This window comes from Sus scrofa, chromosome 2 (assembly GCF_000003025.6).
Source record: "Sus scrofa isolate TJ Tabasco breed Duroc chromosome 2, Sscrofa11.1, whole genome shotgun sequence".
NCBI lineage: Eukaryota > Metazoa > Chordata > Mammalia > Artiodactyla > Suidae > Sus > Sus scrofa.
The window spans coordinates 87,306,538-87,319,391 of NC_010444.4; the positions used below are offsets into that span (position 1 = coordinate 87,306,538).

Consider the following 12,854-nt stretch of genomic DNA (forward strand, 5'->3'; position numbering starts at 1 on the left):
CTTCGTATCACCAGTGTCCTCATTGTGGCAAGATAATCGCCAAATTAGCTGCCACCAGCATCTGTGTCCCCAGTTTCAGTTGCCTCCTTTTAAATTCTGCCCTGGGTCTCAGAGCTAGTAACATTTTTTGTGTGCCATTTGAGAGTGTGGTCTCTGTTTCCTACATTCATCTGGTTCTCCTGAAAGCAAGCCTCACTGGCTTTCAAAGCCCAGTGTACTGGGGGCTCATCATCCCAGTGCAGGAGCCCATTGTGGGGCTTGGTCACCTCACTCCTTGCGGAGAACCTCTGCGATAGTAGTTGTCCTCCTGTTTGTGGGTTGCCTACCCAGGGATTTGGGCCTTGACTGTACCACATGTCTGCTCTTCCTCCCCATCTTCTTGCAGTTCCTTCTTTATATCTTTAGCTGTAGCCTATCTTTTCCACTAGTCTTCAGGTATTTCTCATCAATAGTTGCTCTGTAAGTAGTTCTAAGTTTGCTGTGCCCATGGGAGGAGGTGAGCTCAGGGTCTTCCTTCTCTGCCATCCAGAAGCATGATTTCTTGATACGGTGCTGGAAGCATTAGTGGAAATATATGTTTGGATGATTTTGTTTCATGGGTTTTCATTTCCATAATATATAATATTTTGTGTGTCATTCAACCACATTGTACACTAAGTTTGTTTTTTTTTTTAGGGCCACACCCACAGCATATGGAGGTTCCCAGGCTAGGGGTCGAATCAGAGCTATAGCTCCCGGCCTATGCCACAGCCACAGCAACATCAGATCTGAGCCACCTCTGTGACCTACACGACAACATACGGCAATGCCATATCCTTAACCCACTGAGCAAGGCCAGGGATCAAACCTGCAACCTCATGGTTCCTAGTCAGATTCATTTCCACTGCACCATGATGGGAACTCCTACACTAAGATATTTTTGAAGATACTTTAAGGAAGCAGTATTCTTTGCTGGAGTTGTGTGACACTTTTGCAGATATTTTGAAACTAGTTTTAATTTTTATTAGTCTAACACATTTACATAATTCTCATTTGATCCTCAGGAAAACTCAGACAAGTAAGACAAGAAGTATTCTTGTTTTATGGGAATTAAACTTGAGGTTTTGAGTGTGTCCAGCCAGGTAGAAAGTAGTGGAATCCAAGTAGACGCCAAATCTAGTATCCTTTCTGTGATACTCCTGGGATGAAACATATGGGTTTGGGCAGTTCTCATAAGTAGAAGAGATATCAAATAATTGTTATTTTAGTTTTTGGTTTTTAATTACAATGTTTTAAAACTTTCTCCCTGATCTTTTTTTTTTTTTTTTTTTTTTTTTTTGCTTCTTAGGGCCTCACTTGCAGCATATGGAGGTTCCCAGGCTAGGGGTCGAATCAGAGCTACAGCTGCCAGCCTACAGCACAGCCACAGCAACATGGGATCCAAGCTGTTTCTGCGACCTACACCACAGCTCATGGCAACGCTGGGTCCTTAACCCACTGAGCAAGGCCAGGGATTGAACCCGCAACTTCATGGTTCCTAGTCAGATTATTTCTGCTGTGCCAGGATGGGAACGCCTCTCCCTGATTTCTTAAGGTGTATGTTTCCGGTAGATGTCAAGAGATAACACTCTGAAACATAATAGGGAAATGGTGAGCTTTCTGAGATGCTGATCCTTGTAAGTAGCTCATCATCTTGCTGGGCTGATATGAAGAATCACCCCTTTCACATGGATTAGTATGGATTTAATGCAGTATTTGAGCTCTGTACACTGAATACATATGTAGTCTTTTCCCTCTAGGTGGCTCTCTGGGTCTGTATAGAGACTCTTGAGAAATGTGTGCTATTTCTACCTTTATTTTCCCTCTGCTCTGTAGAGCTATGAATTATATTTTAAGTAATTAAACTACGACACTTAAAATACGTAGCAGCAGCCACGCAATTTAATACAAATTTGAAAAAGGGAATAAAGCAAATTAGAACAAAGTTTGTTAATTATCCATGCCCACACATTTGGGGGGAAACGGGGAGAGATGGACAAATTAACCTGCAATTACTTTGCACTATGACTAGATCTAGTAAGTAAAGAAGGCTGATTAGATTTCTGTAATACAGTTCATTTTCTAAAATCTAATCATATGTCCTCATTGAGAGATAAATGTCTTGAACACAGGAGTAATTATCTGTATTTTTAATTTTTTTTAATTAAAAAACTTGGTTTGGAAAGGGATTAAAAATAGTTGTATACTGTAGTACTAAAAGAAAGAATTATTAGCTTCACTAGTGTGTATACTGGTCAGTGCTTGCTTTTTTGTCCCTGACCCTTTAATACTTGGATCCACAGTAAGATGGCCTTGGCTTTGGACACCCTCTCAGAACCTGGGGCTTTTACTCCTTATTTTCCTGGGGCACCTCTTTATTCCTCAACTGCTTTTTTCCCTTGGCATCTGTGAAACGGTCCCTGGTTTCTGTCTTTCCTCTCTTAATCATTGCTTCTTGTGGGTTCCTCATAAATAGTGGTTTCTTGACAGGCTTCAGTGCTTGACTTTCTTCTCTCTCTGCTTTATGTGTTCGCCCATGGACAGGTTCATTTAGAGCTGCAGCGCCCGCTTATGTGCCAGTGGTTTTCAAGTCCGTGTCTCTAGCTCATTCCTTTCAGGTTCTGAACCAAATGTGCACTGCCTGCTGTGGCGGGTTCGAGTAGATATTCAGTAAACATTCGTGCAGGGTATGAATGGTTAAAACCTAGCGTCTACTCTGCCCACCACTAAGCCAACCTCTCTTCTCTGTTCTCTACTGTCTGGAAACAACTTCCCAGGATCTAAACTTGAAAGTATCTGACTCCTGCTTTTCCTCCTTCCACACTAACTCCACACCTAGCAGTTCCTACCCATCTGGGTTTGAGAAAAGGGCTAACATGGGCACACTGCCCCATCGTGCAAACTTGTTTTGATGCCATTCCAGTCGGGCTTCTAATTCAGACCTAATCACAATGCACTGTAATTACAAGTTCACTTTTCTGTCTCTTCTGCCCTCCCCCCAAGTTTGTAGGCATATAGTAAGTAAATATTTGTTCTGATTTGCCTTTCTATTATTTCCTTTCTCATATTTTTATTAAATTGAGAGGATGATGTTATATATTGATGTGCTTCCTGGTTGATACATCTTAAAACATATGCTAATATCAAGAGTATTTTTAAACCCTCCTCGCAAAAATCTGAGATTGAAGTGATGAATCAGTATGAACAGAGAGTTCTCAGAAGTGTTTGTTGCTTCATGAATCCTTTAGAACTTGACTATACACGAAAAGCTAAATAGTATACTGAGTGAATAGCAGAAGTATTTTTAAGGACGTATAGATTGCTTGGTGCATTAAATGATAAAATGATATAATAGGGTCAGTGGTATGTTCTATGAGCCAATATAGAAATAGGTAAGGTCTTTTTCTCTCTGACTTGTCTAGGGTAGTGTGTGTGTGTATGTATATATATGTATATACATATATACATACATATATATATATATATATATATATATATTTTTTTTTTTTTACTTTTTAGGGACAAACCAGTGGCATATGGAGATTCCCAGGCTAGGAGTCCAATAGGAGCTACAGCTGCCGGGCTACACCACAGCCACAGCAACGCCAGATCTGAGCCACGTCTATGACCTACACTACAGCTCACGTCAATGCCGGATCCTTAACCCACTGAGCGAGGCCAGGGATCGAACTCACAACCTCAAGGTTCCTAGTCAGGATGCGTTCCTGCTGCGCCATGATGGGAACTCTGTAAATTAATCTATAAAAGTCAGAATGTCTCTTGTTATGTTTAAACCATTCTTTTGTAAGGTTGTAATATCTTAATTTGGTACAGTAGAAAACAGAAGCTTTCTCTGGCTAAGAAGTTGTTTTATATATTATTTTTGCTTTGGCATGGGCATAACTCTCTCTCCTGCATTGGAGATAAAAGGGAAAAATCTGTTTTAAGGAAATATTCACTACAATATTGTGTGCCCGTGTGGTGGCTGATGTTCTTGATCTGAGCAGCAGGTCTGGAATCTAGTCCTTTTACCTCTGAGTCACATTGAGATGAACTGAGGAGCTGTTGATAATGAATGTATAGATGACCACTTACCTTCTCCCACTTTTTTGTGCCTGTAGGTCCATGGACTGTATCGCACAACAGGTGCTAGTTTTGAGAAGGCCCAGCAAGAGTTTGCAACAGGCGTGATGTCCAACAAAACTGTCCAGACGGCAGCTGCAAACGCAGCTTCAACTGCAGCAACTAGTGCGGCTCAGAATGCTTTCAAGGGTAACCAGATTTAGAGAGTCTTCAAATAATACACTGTTACCTTTTGACTGTACTTTTTTCTCCAGTTACTGTATTCTATAAATATTTTTTTGTTCAAAACACACAGTACACACAGCACGTATATTTCCTAATCACTTGTGCATGGGCTAAAACCAGAAAAACTTCGTTGTCTTATTATTTACCTGACAGTTTCTTAATCTTTCAGTGCCCCTTGCAGGAAAAAAAAATTACATGCTAAATAAATATTCTCCATATTTTTTGGGGGATGAATGTTCAGCAAATTTTTTCGGTGGTGACACACTGAAATCGACATGGCATTTAGGATTAAAAATGCACTTAGTACTTGCTGCAATCATTCTTTCAAGAGTCTTAGACATAAGGATTACACACTGGAGCAGTAAAGCAATGCTTCATTCCTTTTCTTTATTTGTATTGAAAGAAATAGGACATCAGAAACTTAGGGACTTTTAAATTGGCTTGCTTTTTAGCAGTTTCAGTCACCAGTGAAGAGCCTATGTGCATTTCATAGTAGATAATGTAAATTTTATCTTTTTATTTTCTTTTTCTAGAGTAATTGATATTTTGATATCAATCTCTGATCTTGCATGGGCACCATGTTTCCTAAAAAAATTAGTATTTTGGGTTATGCACTGCTTCTGGTTGTAGGATTGGGGAGTTTGTAGAATCATAAAAATGATTTTCTGTAATTGTTTCTTTTAAATAAAAATTTATTGGAGTGCAATATGAGGATATAATATACAGTGCATTATCCAAAAGAAAAAGTAGATAATTGATGGACTAGGATGTAGTGGTGATAATACCTTTTTGTTTTTAACTTTCAGTATTCAGATCATAGTAAAATATTACTGTATGGAAACCTTGGTATATTCTTGTGGCTACTCTTTTTAATTGAACTGAGATTGTGTGTGGCAGCTCTCTTTGGGGGGGTATTATGTGTGTGCAACTTTTAACCAGAGGTGTTAAAGTCTAGCCGAACTCCACGTGCAACAAGAACATAACAGTATTTAAGAAGTTTTTCTTTCCGCTTCTCATGTCTTGTTGGCATTAAAAATAAAAAGACGCTGGCACTTCTCATATACTTGGATCCCTAATGAACCTCAGTCTTTGAATTTTTGAGACAGACTGACTACATTAAGAATTTTCAGCAATAGAAAAAACAAAACCTTTATAACTTGCACCAAGCAAGAACATACAAATGCAGCTGACTGCATTCAGTATGAATATAATCACATTAAAATGGTTACTATGCAGCACAGGAATTCACTCTTAAGTATACTTGGGTTGAAACTTTTGAATCGTTTTTAATACTGATTAAAATGACTCAAAGGCATTTGTAGTCATCACCCTGCTGTATCTTGGAAGTCATGAGCTTAACCTAAGATGGCAGAATAATAAGCAGTGATTTATTCAACCTGATTATAAGTAAGTGTAGTCCGTTGGGTTATGTTATTTGAGACTGAAAAATCAGCTGGACGTAAATGGTTAAATTACTTTTATTCTCCCCCCCTCCCCAAAATCTGGAGTTAAAATGAGTTTCATGCTGGAGGTGGGATGGTGAGTTTTCACTATTTATGAAAGAAGGTTTACGGGATATTAGATAACACGGATCTGTCTGGATGGTGTTTACATTTGATTTATTTGGGACTTTATTGAAGTAATACACTTGGAAGATAGTGCTTTTATTCTGATGAAAATAGGATTCAGAGTATGAGCTTAAATCTCTTTTTATGAATATTTCTGGTCAGTGATAATCTCTACCTACTTTCGCAACCAAATAGGCCAGTTCAAGTTTTTCAGAGTCTATAATCTTACTAAAAATCTGTCTCATCAGTGTGCTTTGAGTGTGGAATTTAAAAACATTCAAAACATAAACCACAAAATACAACAGAGGGCACCTATGTCTGGCATCAGTTTCTTTCCCAAGTTCATTTTGTTGTTCTTTAAACTACAAATGAAAGCTTTATCATAGACTCTTCTGGAAAATACTGAGCTACTTTCCTTCAAGAATTATGAATGCTTCTCTTGATTCTGTAGAAATCCTCTATTGTTTAAATAGCAAAGAATAATACAACTAACAGTACCTTTTTTTGTTCAAATGGGGAAAATGTTTTCGATGCCAGTTCTTTGGGTTAATACAAGCTTATAAGAGAAAATTTTTTTTGAACCATAAATGTGCATTAAAATGGTGGCACTGCTTAATTAATGGTTGAATAAGGTAGAGGGTTTTTTAATTCTGATATTCTCTACGCGCTTAATAATTATTAGTAAATAGTCACATTTGCACTCAGCAACCATTGGCGTTTGTTGGTGTTTTGTGTTTGGCATTAGCATTGCCCAGCATCACAGCCATGGAATGGTCCTCCCTCTGTAAGGATCCACATCATGTTTCCGTTTGTATTATTAAGTTTTGGCTATTTTATTTCAAACTAGAGTTTGAACACTGGAAAATCATTGCTCAGTGATTTATAATTTGAGACTTGGATTATTTATCGAGGGCTGTTTGTATATTTTGTCGATGAGTAATACTGCGCTGCCATTCTGGCAGCTGTCATGGTTCTATATAAATGCCCTTCATCTGTCCCTCTGATGTTGCATGTTTTCAGTGGTTTGGAAGTTTTGTATATTTATTGTATTCACACAGAGTGTCATAAAATAAAATGCTGTTTACTGGATGTTCGTTTGTATAATTTTATATACTGTGTTAGCACTTCAGAGGCAGAATTGATGCTGAGGACTTAATGTATATAGAAATACCACATTCTGATATTTTAAAACTGATCTGTGTGTGATTCTCTCCTGTGCTACTAAGCAAAATAAATAATACAAAAAACAGTTGAAAACTCTCAGCAGCATAAGATGACAGTTTTTCTGTGGCATAGACCTTTGTAGGCAGTGGAACATGATGAGGTTCACTCATATTCAGTGTTTTGACCACATTAAGGTCAAAATACAAGGACTGTCTAGAAGTTCCTGAGATTCAAAATGGAAACCTGTTTTGTGGCCCGGATTTTTCCTCGTGGGTTTAACAAGGATGCCTCTGTACTGGTATGGTACTGATTTGGACTTGTGTTCTGTTTCCTCACCTCACTACCTACTGTTGTTTTATGTACTGATGAAAGAACCTACTTCTGTGTTGTTGGAATTCGCACTTCGTTATCTAAAGAGGCTGTAAAAATACAGTCTGAAATAATGTTCATGGTAAATCTTGAGAAATACATGTTAAATTAAAATAGAAACAGCATTTTCTGTTTTCTAGGTATTACCTAAAAAAAAAGTGAGTTTGGGTTTTCATTGGCTCTATGTCCTTCTGTCAGTCGTGTCGAGATAATAATGTATGATTTGCATTTTAGAGAGAGTTGGTGTTACATTAGGTTTCTCAGGTTTTCTGTATATCATTGGTGGTAGCATAATGCTTTTACAGTTATTGCTTTATCTTTTTTCTGAAAACATAGACATATAGCATCTAATTTTATATCTTTATTGGTAAAATCAATGTTTAGACTTTTTATAAACAGAATCTGTTACATTTTTGTGCAGTTTTCCCTTGTTAGAATTGCTGAGGCTGTCACCATTCCACTGTATCGTCTTCCATTTTTTCTTTAAGGTAAATGTTTAGAAGAATTTGTTGATTCCATATGATTAAGAACTTTAGAGGTGAAATAAAAGTGGTGAATGTAAAAAATAATTGAGGATGGTTAAAAATAAAAAATACCTTACTTTGAGAGATTTTCAAATCCCACAGTATAAGTTTACTTAGAGTAGAATAATATCTTTAAAAACATTGGAGTTGTTTTTGATCCTTGTTTACTGAAAACACTCTATCTCAGTGGTTAAATGTTCTGGAAAATGAACTCTTTCTGCTAGACCTTGAGGGCCCATTTTACAAAACAGCATACTTTTTTTTTTTTTGGTAAGGCTGGGGATCTTTAACCCTTATTTTAATGCTTTATCACAGTCTCTAGAAAGATAGAAAGGCATCTGCAGAGAATTTCTAAGCCAGGCATTGCCACCAATCTATCCTAGATAGCTGGCTATCTTTAATTTGAAGGTTCCGGGAATATAGGATAAGGCACTCCCTGAGTGTTCTTACCTTCCTGTGGGTTTCATACTTACAGTTTAACTTGGTGGTTTTGATGAGACGAAGCTTTCAACTTGGAGAATTTTCATGAGCATTGTTCATGTTTTAAAGTGGCTTGGGACATGGGAGCCACCATGTAGCAATTCAGTGAATGTTAAATTTTAAGTTTATCCAAATCTTAATTTATTTTTCATCTCACAATGTTCTGGGCTTGGCATGGCTGATGGTGTAAAGTCCTCCTGCCACTAAAACTCATTTTATCTTTTCTCTCACGGGAATAGAAAGTAGTTAATCCTCTTCTGCTTGGTAGTGTTTCATGTTCTGGCATAAGATTACTCTGAATATTCCTTTCCCTGCATTTAAATAGTTGAATTGGTAGACTCATAGCATGAATTTTTTTTTCTTTTAACTCTTAGTTTTTAGCATTTAGCCATAATCCTAAATTTTGTGAACTAATGATTCCTTTTTTTTTTTTTTTTTTTTTTTTTTGGTCTTTTCTAGGGCCGCACCCATGGCATATGGAAGTTCCCAGACTAGGGGTCCAATTGGAGCTGTAGCCACTGGCCTACACCACGGCCACAGCAACAGCCAGATTGAACCTGCTACCTCATGGTTCCTAGTCGGATTCGTTAGCCACTGAGCCACGACCGGAACTCCTGGACCAGTGATTCTTGAGATGAATCATGGTTGTAAATAGTTGTTACTGTTGGTAATTTGTAGTATTCTTTGGGCGTTTGGGGCTGAGAAAAAAAAATGCCCCAAATCACTGTTTTAATCTGATGGTCACAGTGGTTCCTGCAATACTCTAGTCTCCTACACAAAAACCATGCCCTCCAACTAATTTTTTTCTAGTATGAACACAATATACATCTGTTGTAAAACTATTGAAAAGTACAGAAAATGACAAAAAAATTATGTAATTTTACTATCTAGGAATACTGCCGCTAATGTTTTATTTTTTTCCCACCTTTTTCTATGTATATGTATTTTATAGTTAAGAGATAAACACAGTGCGGATTGCTTGTATCCTGGTTTTCCCTTACTTAGCATGACATCATAATGGGCTGATAGTTTAGCTTTCAAAATTAATGTATAAAATCAAAATTACATGTCATATGAATTACAAAAAAATTTATAGCCAAAGGAGCTACAACTGCTCATAATTTTATACCCATAAATAATTACCATTAAAATTTGGTTTGTGTTTTTCTGTTATTTTTCTAGGAAGACGTTTTTTCTAATATTAAGAAATAAGATTTCCCTTTACATCCTTGTAGTAGATCTTTTAGGGATGTCTGTGAAGCTCTCAGAAGCCTCATTTCTTTGGGCCTTGAAGACCACATGGGTCCTGGATGTCATCCAGCCATTGCAAACTCATGCTTGGCTCATCTAATTTTTACTCTGAATGTAGATTTGTTTAGAACTGTAGTGCACCAGAAACAGAACATATAGAGAGCCATATTCTGCCAAGAGGAAGAGTTCCAAGAAAGCTGATCTGTAATGAAAATGAAGAATGAAGCAGACGTGCAAAAAAAAAGCAGGATGAAGAAAATAGAAAAGATCTTAATAGCTTTCTATTTCCTGTATGAGGCCTGACTCTGCACCCATATTTCATTCCATTATCCAGTTAATATTCTACCGTTTTCTCTCTGAGCTATCTTTAGTTGGTTTCCTATCACTTTTTTTTGGCCTTACCTGTGGCATGCAGACGTTCACAAGCCAGGAATTGAACCCACGCCGCAGGAGTGATAATGCCAGATCCCTCACTGCTAAGGCCATCAGGGAACTCCTGTTTCCCTTGACTTGTTTTTCATGTTACTAGAGAATTTTAACTAACAGAATGGCTTGTAATGTTTTAAATTATGTTGAATTTTTCATATTTATGCACTACTTCTGTAACAGCTGTACAGCTACCTTTATATGCATGTATCATGAATTCTTTTTCATAGTCCTATTGTTATTCCTTTAGGTTCTGATTTTCAGGGTTTTTTATTATAAATTATCAAGGAATATATTGCTAAATTTGGGGACCCAAGCTTTTGTTCTTTTTTTAAGACAAATTGCTGGGTCAGGGTGTAAGCATTTTTTTTTTTCTTTTTCTTTTTAGGGCTACACCTGCAGCATATGGAAGTTCCCAGGCTAGGGATTGAACTGGAGCTGCAGCTGCTGGCCTACACCACAGCCACAGTAACACCAGATCTGAGCCACTTCTGCAACCTGCACCACAGCTCATGGCAACACCTGATCCCCGACCCACTGAGAGGGGCCAGGGATTGAACCCTCGTCCTCATGGATACTAGCTGGGTTCATTACTGCTGAGCCACAGTGGGAATTCCTAAGCATGTCTTTTAAGATCTTTGACGTGCATTGCCCAATTGCTCTCCAGAAAATTGTATCCATTTAGGCCTCCATCCTCAGGAGGAAGAGCTCTTTATATACACTCTACCAGGACTGGACCTTCCTTTTCTAAAAAGGCTTTACCACCAGTGGGTTTTGGCAGGTCATCAGGAGGTTTTCCGAGCACTCTGGCTTGCCATAGATGATAGGCTCACCTGAACCACTTGTTTATTTTGTTGGTTTTGCTAAATAGAAGTGACTGTATCCTGTATCCACAGAGAAAGCTTCCACTTCCTGAAAGCACTAAGCTAAAGACGACTGGTACAGGATGGCAAAAAATTGGTGGCCTCAGGTAGCCAATCCATTGAGTCTCTCTAGATAAAGCTAGATAAGTTTTAAAAACAGATTATGTTATTCTTCACAATTTTTAGAACAACTCAGTTTCTAAGATCAACTCTAAGTGATATTAGTCTGTAGAGATTCTTTTAATTTTTTTTTCTTTTTTTCTTTTTTGTCTTTTCTAGTCCTGCACCCATGGCATATGGAAGTTCCCAGGCCAGGGGTCTAATTGGATCCTTAACTCACTGAGTAAGGCCAAGGATTGAACCCGCACCCTCATGGTTTCTAGTCGGATTCATCAACCACTGAGCCACGACGGGGGACTCCTTAATTTTCTTCTAATAATAACTTTTACTTACTGGGGACTTATTGTATATCAAAGACTATATATACTAAATGCCTGAAATATATCGCTTAATCCTCCCACCATACCTATGATGGATTTTCTGTTATCGGCCCCATTTTTAGAGAATAGGCAATTATCCCAGTCACTTTGTGAGTGGTAGGGGTGGGCAAGGGAGGGACAGCTAGACCCATGTCCCCTGACTCTTGTCAAGTATGGGGTTGCTTCTGCCACATGGCGCCGCCTCTCTCCAATCCTCTGTTCTCGCTCCATCCTCCCACATTTCCAGTAATTGATTTCCATCCTTTAGGGACAGTGGACCCTAGGAAAAAATTCAGTAATCAAGAAAAAAACTACAATGTGTACTTTCGAAATCTCCAGACCAAGGCCTAGCACCACAGCCGGTGGGTAAGTACCTGCTGCCCGCTCTTCACGGCAGTGCTAACCTCTCCGACGGCCTCTGGCGTCGGGGTGTGTGTGTTGGAGAGACCCCGGTTGAAGACAAATCCTTATTTACTTACTAGGTTAACTGCGAACAAATAGGCCTCTTATGAATCATGACAGCTGTCTATCCTGAAGGAGAGGTTATTTATAAGAAAGCAATAAAAACTGTCATTTTTTTTTAACCTCTGTCATATACCTGATGGATTTTTAGTGTCGGTTTTCGGGATTGAGCAAATTGAGACATATGTTGTCATCTCTAAAAGTATGGAAAATTACTGGTTTTGTTTTTTTCTCTCTTCCTGAAAGGGAACAGTGTTTTCTTCAGTTATATTATGGTGTGGCTTTTTTGGACTTAAACTTGGATGCTAGTCTAAGAGTCCACTCAGCAGAGATGTTGGTGTCCCCTGCCTCTCACCCTATCCAGTCGAGGTAAAAGGAAACGACAGCTGTTGTGAATGCAGACCTTGGTGTCAAACTTCCATCTGACCTTTGGCTTTGCCACTTAGTGTTTTAATTCGGGGCACGTTAACCTCAGTAAAGGTACTTTGGGGTCAGTTAATACATCTATAAAATAAGGATAATAAGAGTTTCCAGTCCTAGGGCTTTTTGATGAATAAATGAATTGTATGAAGTGCTTAGCAGAGTAGCTGCACATGGAAAGTGCCTAATAGTTATTCAAAGTTCTCATTATCTGTCTCTGGGTATTAAACACTCTCAAATCTCAATCTCCAACCCGATCTTCTGTCCATAGTATCCCTAGCTGCACACAGGACTTCTCCGTTGGCAGCCTAAGCTGAGCCTTCATCCCATCACCATTTCTGCTTCTGCTGCATTTCTGATCTAGGTCATGGCGCCACTTCCTACCCAGTGCCCAGACTAAGTAGCAGAGGGTCATCCCGGACTTGTTCTCCTCCTCCCCCAACTGCTTCTCATCAGTCCCCGAGCTGCCCCTCCTTTCTCCCCAACATCATCTCACTGTCTTCACGATCTCCTGCCCAGGTG

At 38.6% G+C, this 12,854-nt stretch overlaps 1 protein-coding gene across 1 annotated transcript in view; it reads left to right on the plus strand.

Annotated features, from left to right (window-relative positions):
- The window catches only part of SCAMP1 (secretory carrier membrane protein 1), a 102,682-nt gene extending 95,699 nt beyond the window's left edge, over nucleotides 1-6,983 (plus strand). The window contains 1 exon segment of the mRNA NM_214245.1: nucleotides 4,140-6,983. Coding sequence (NP_999410.1) covers nucleotides 4,140-4,304 — 165 coding nt within the window. The 3' untranslated portion in view covers nucleotides 4,305-6,983.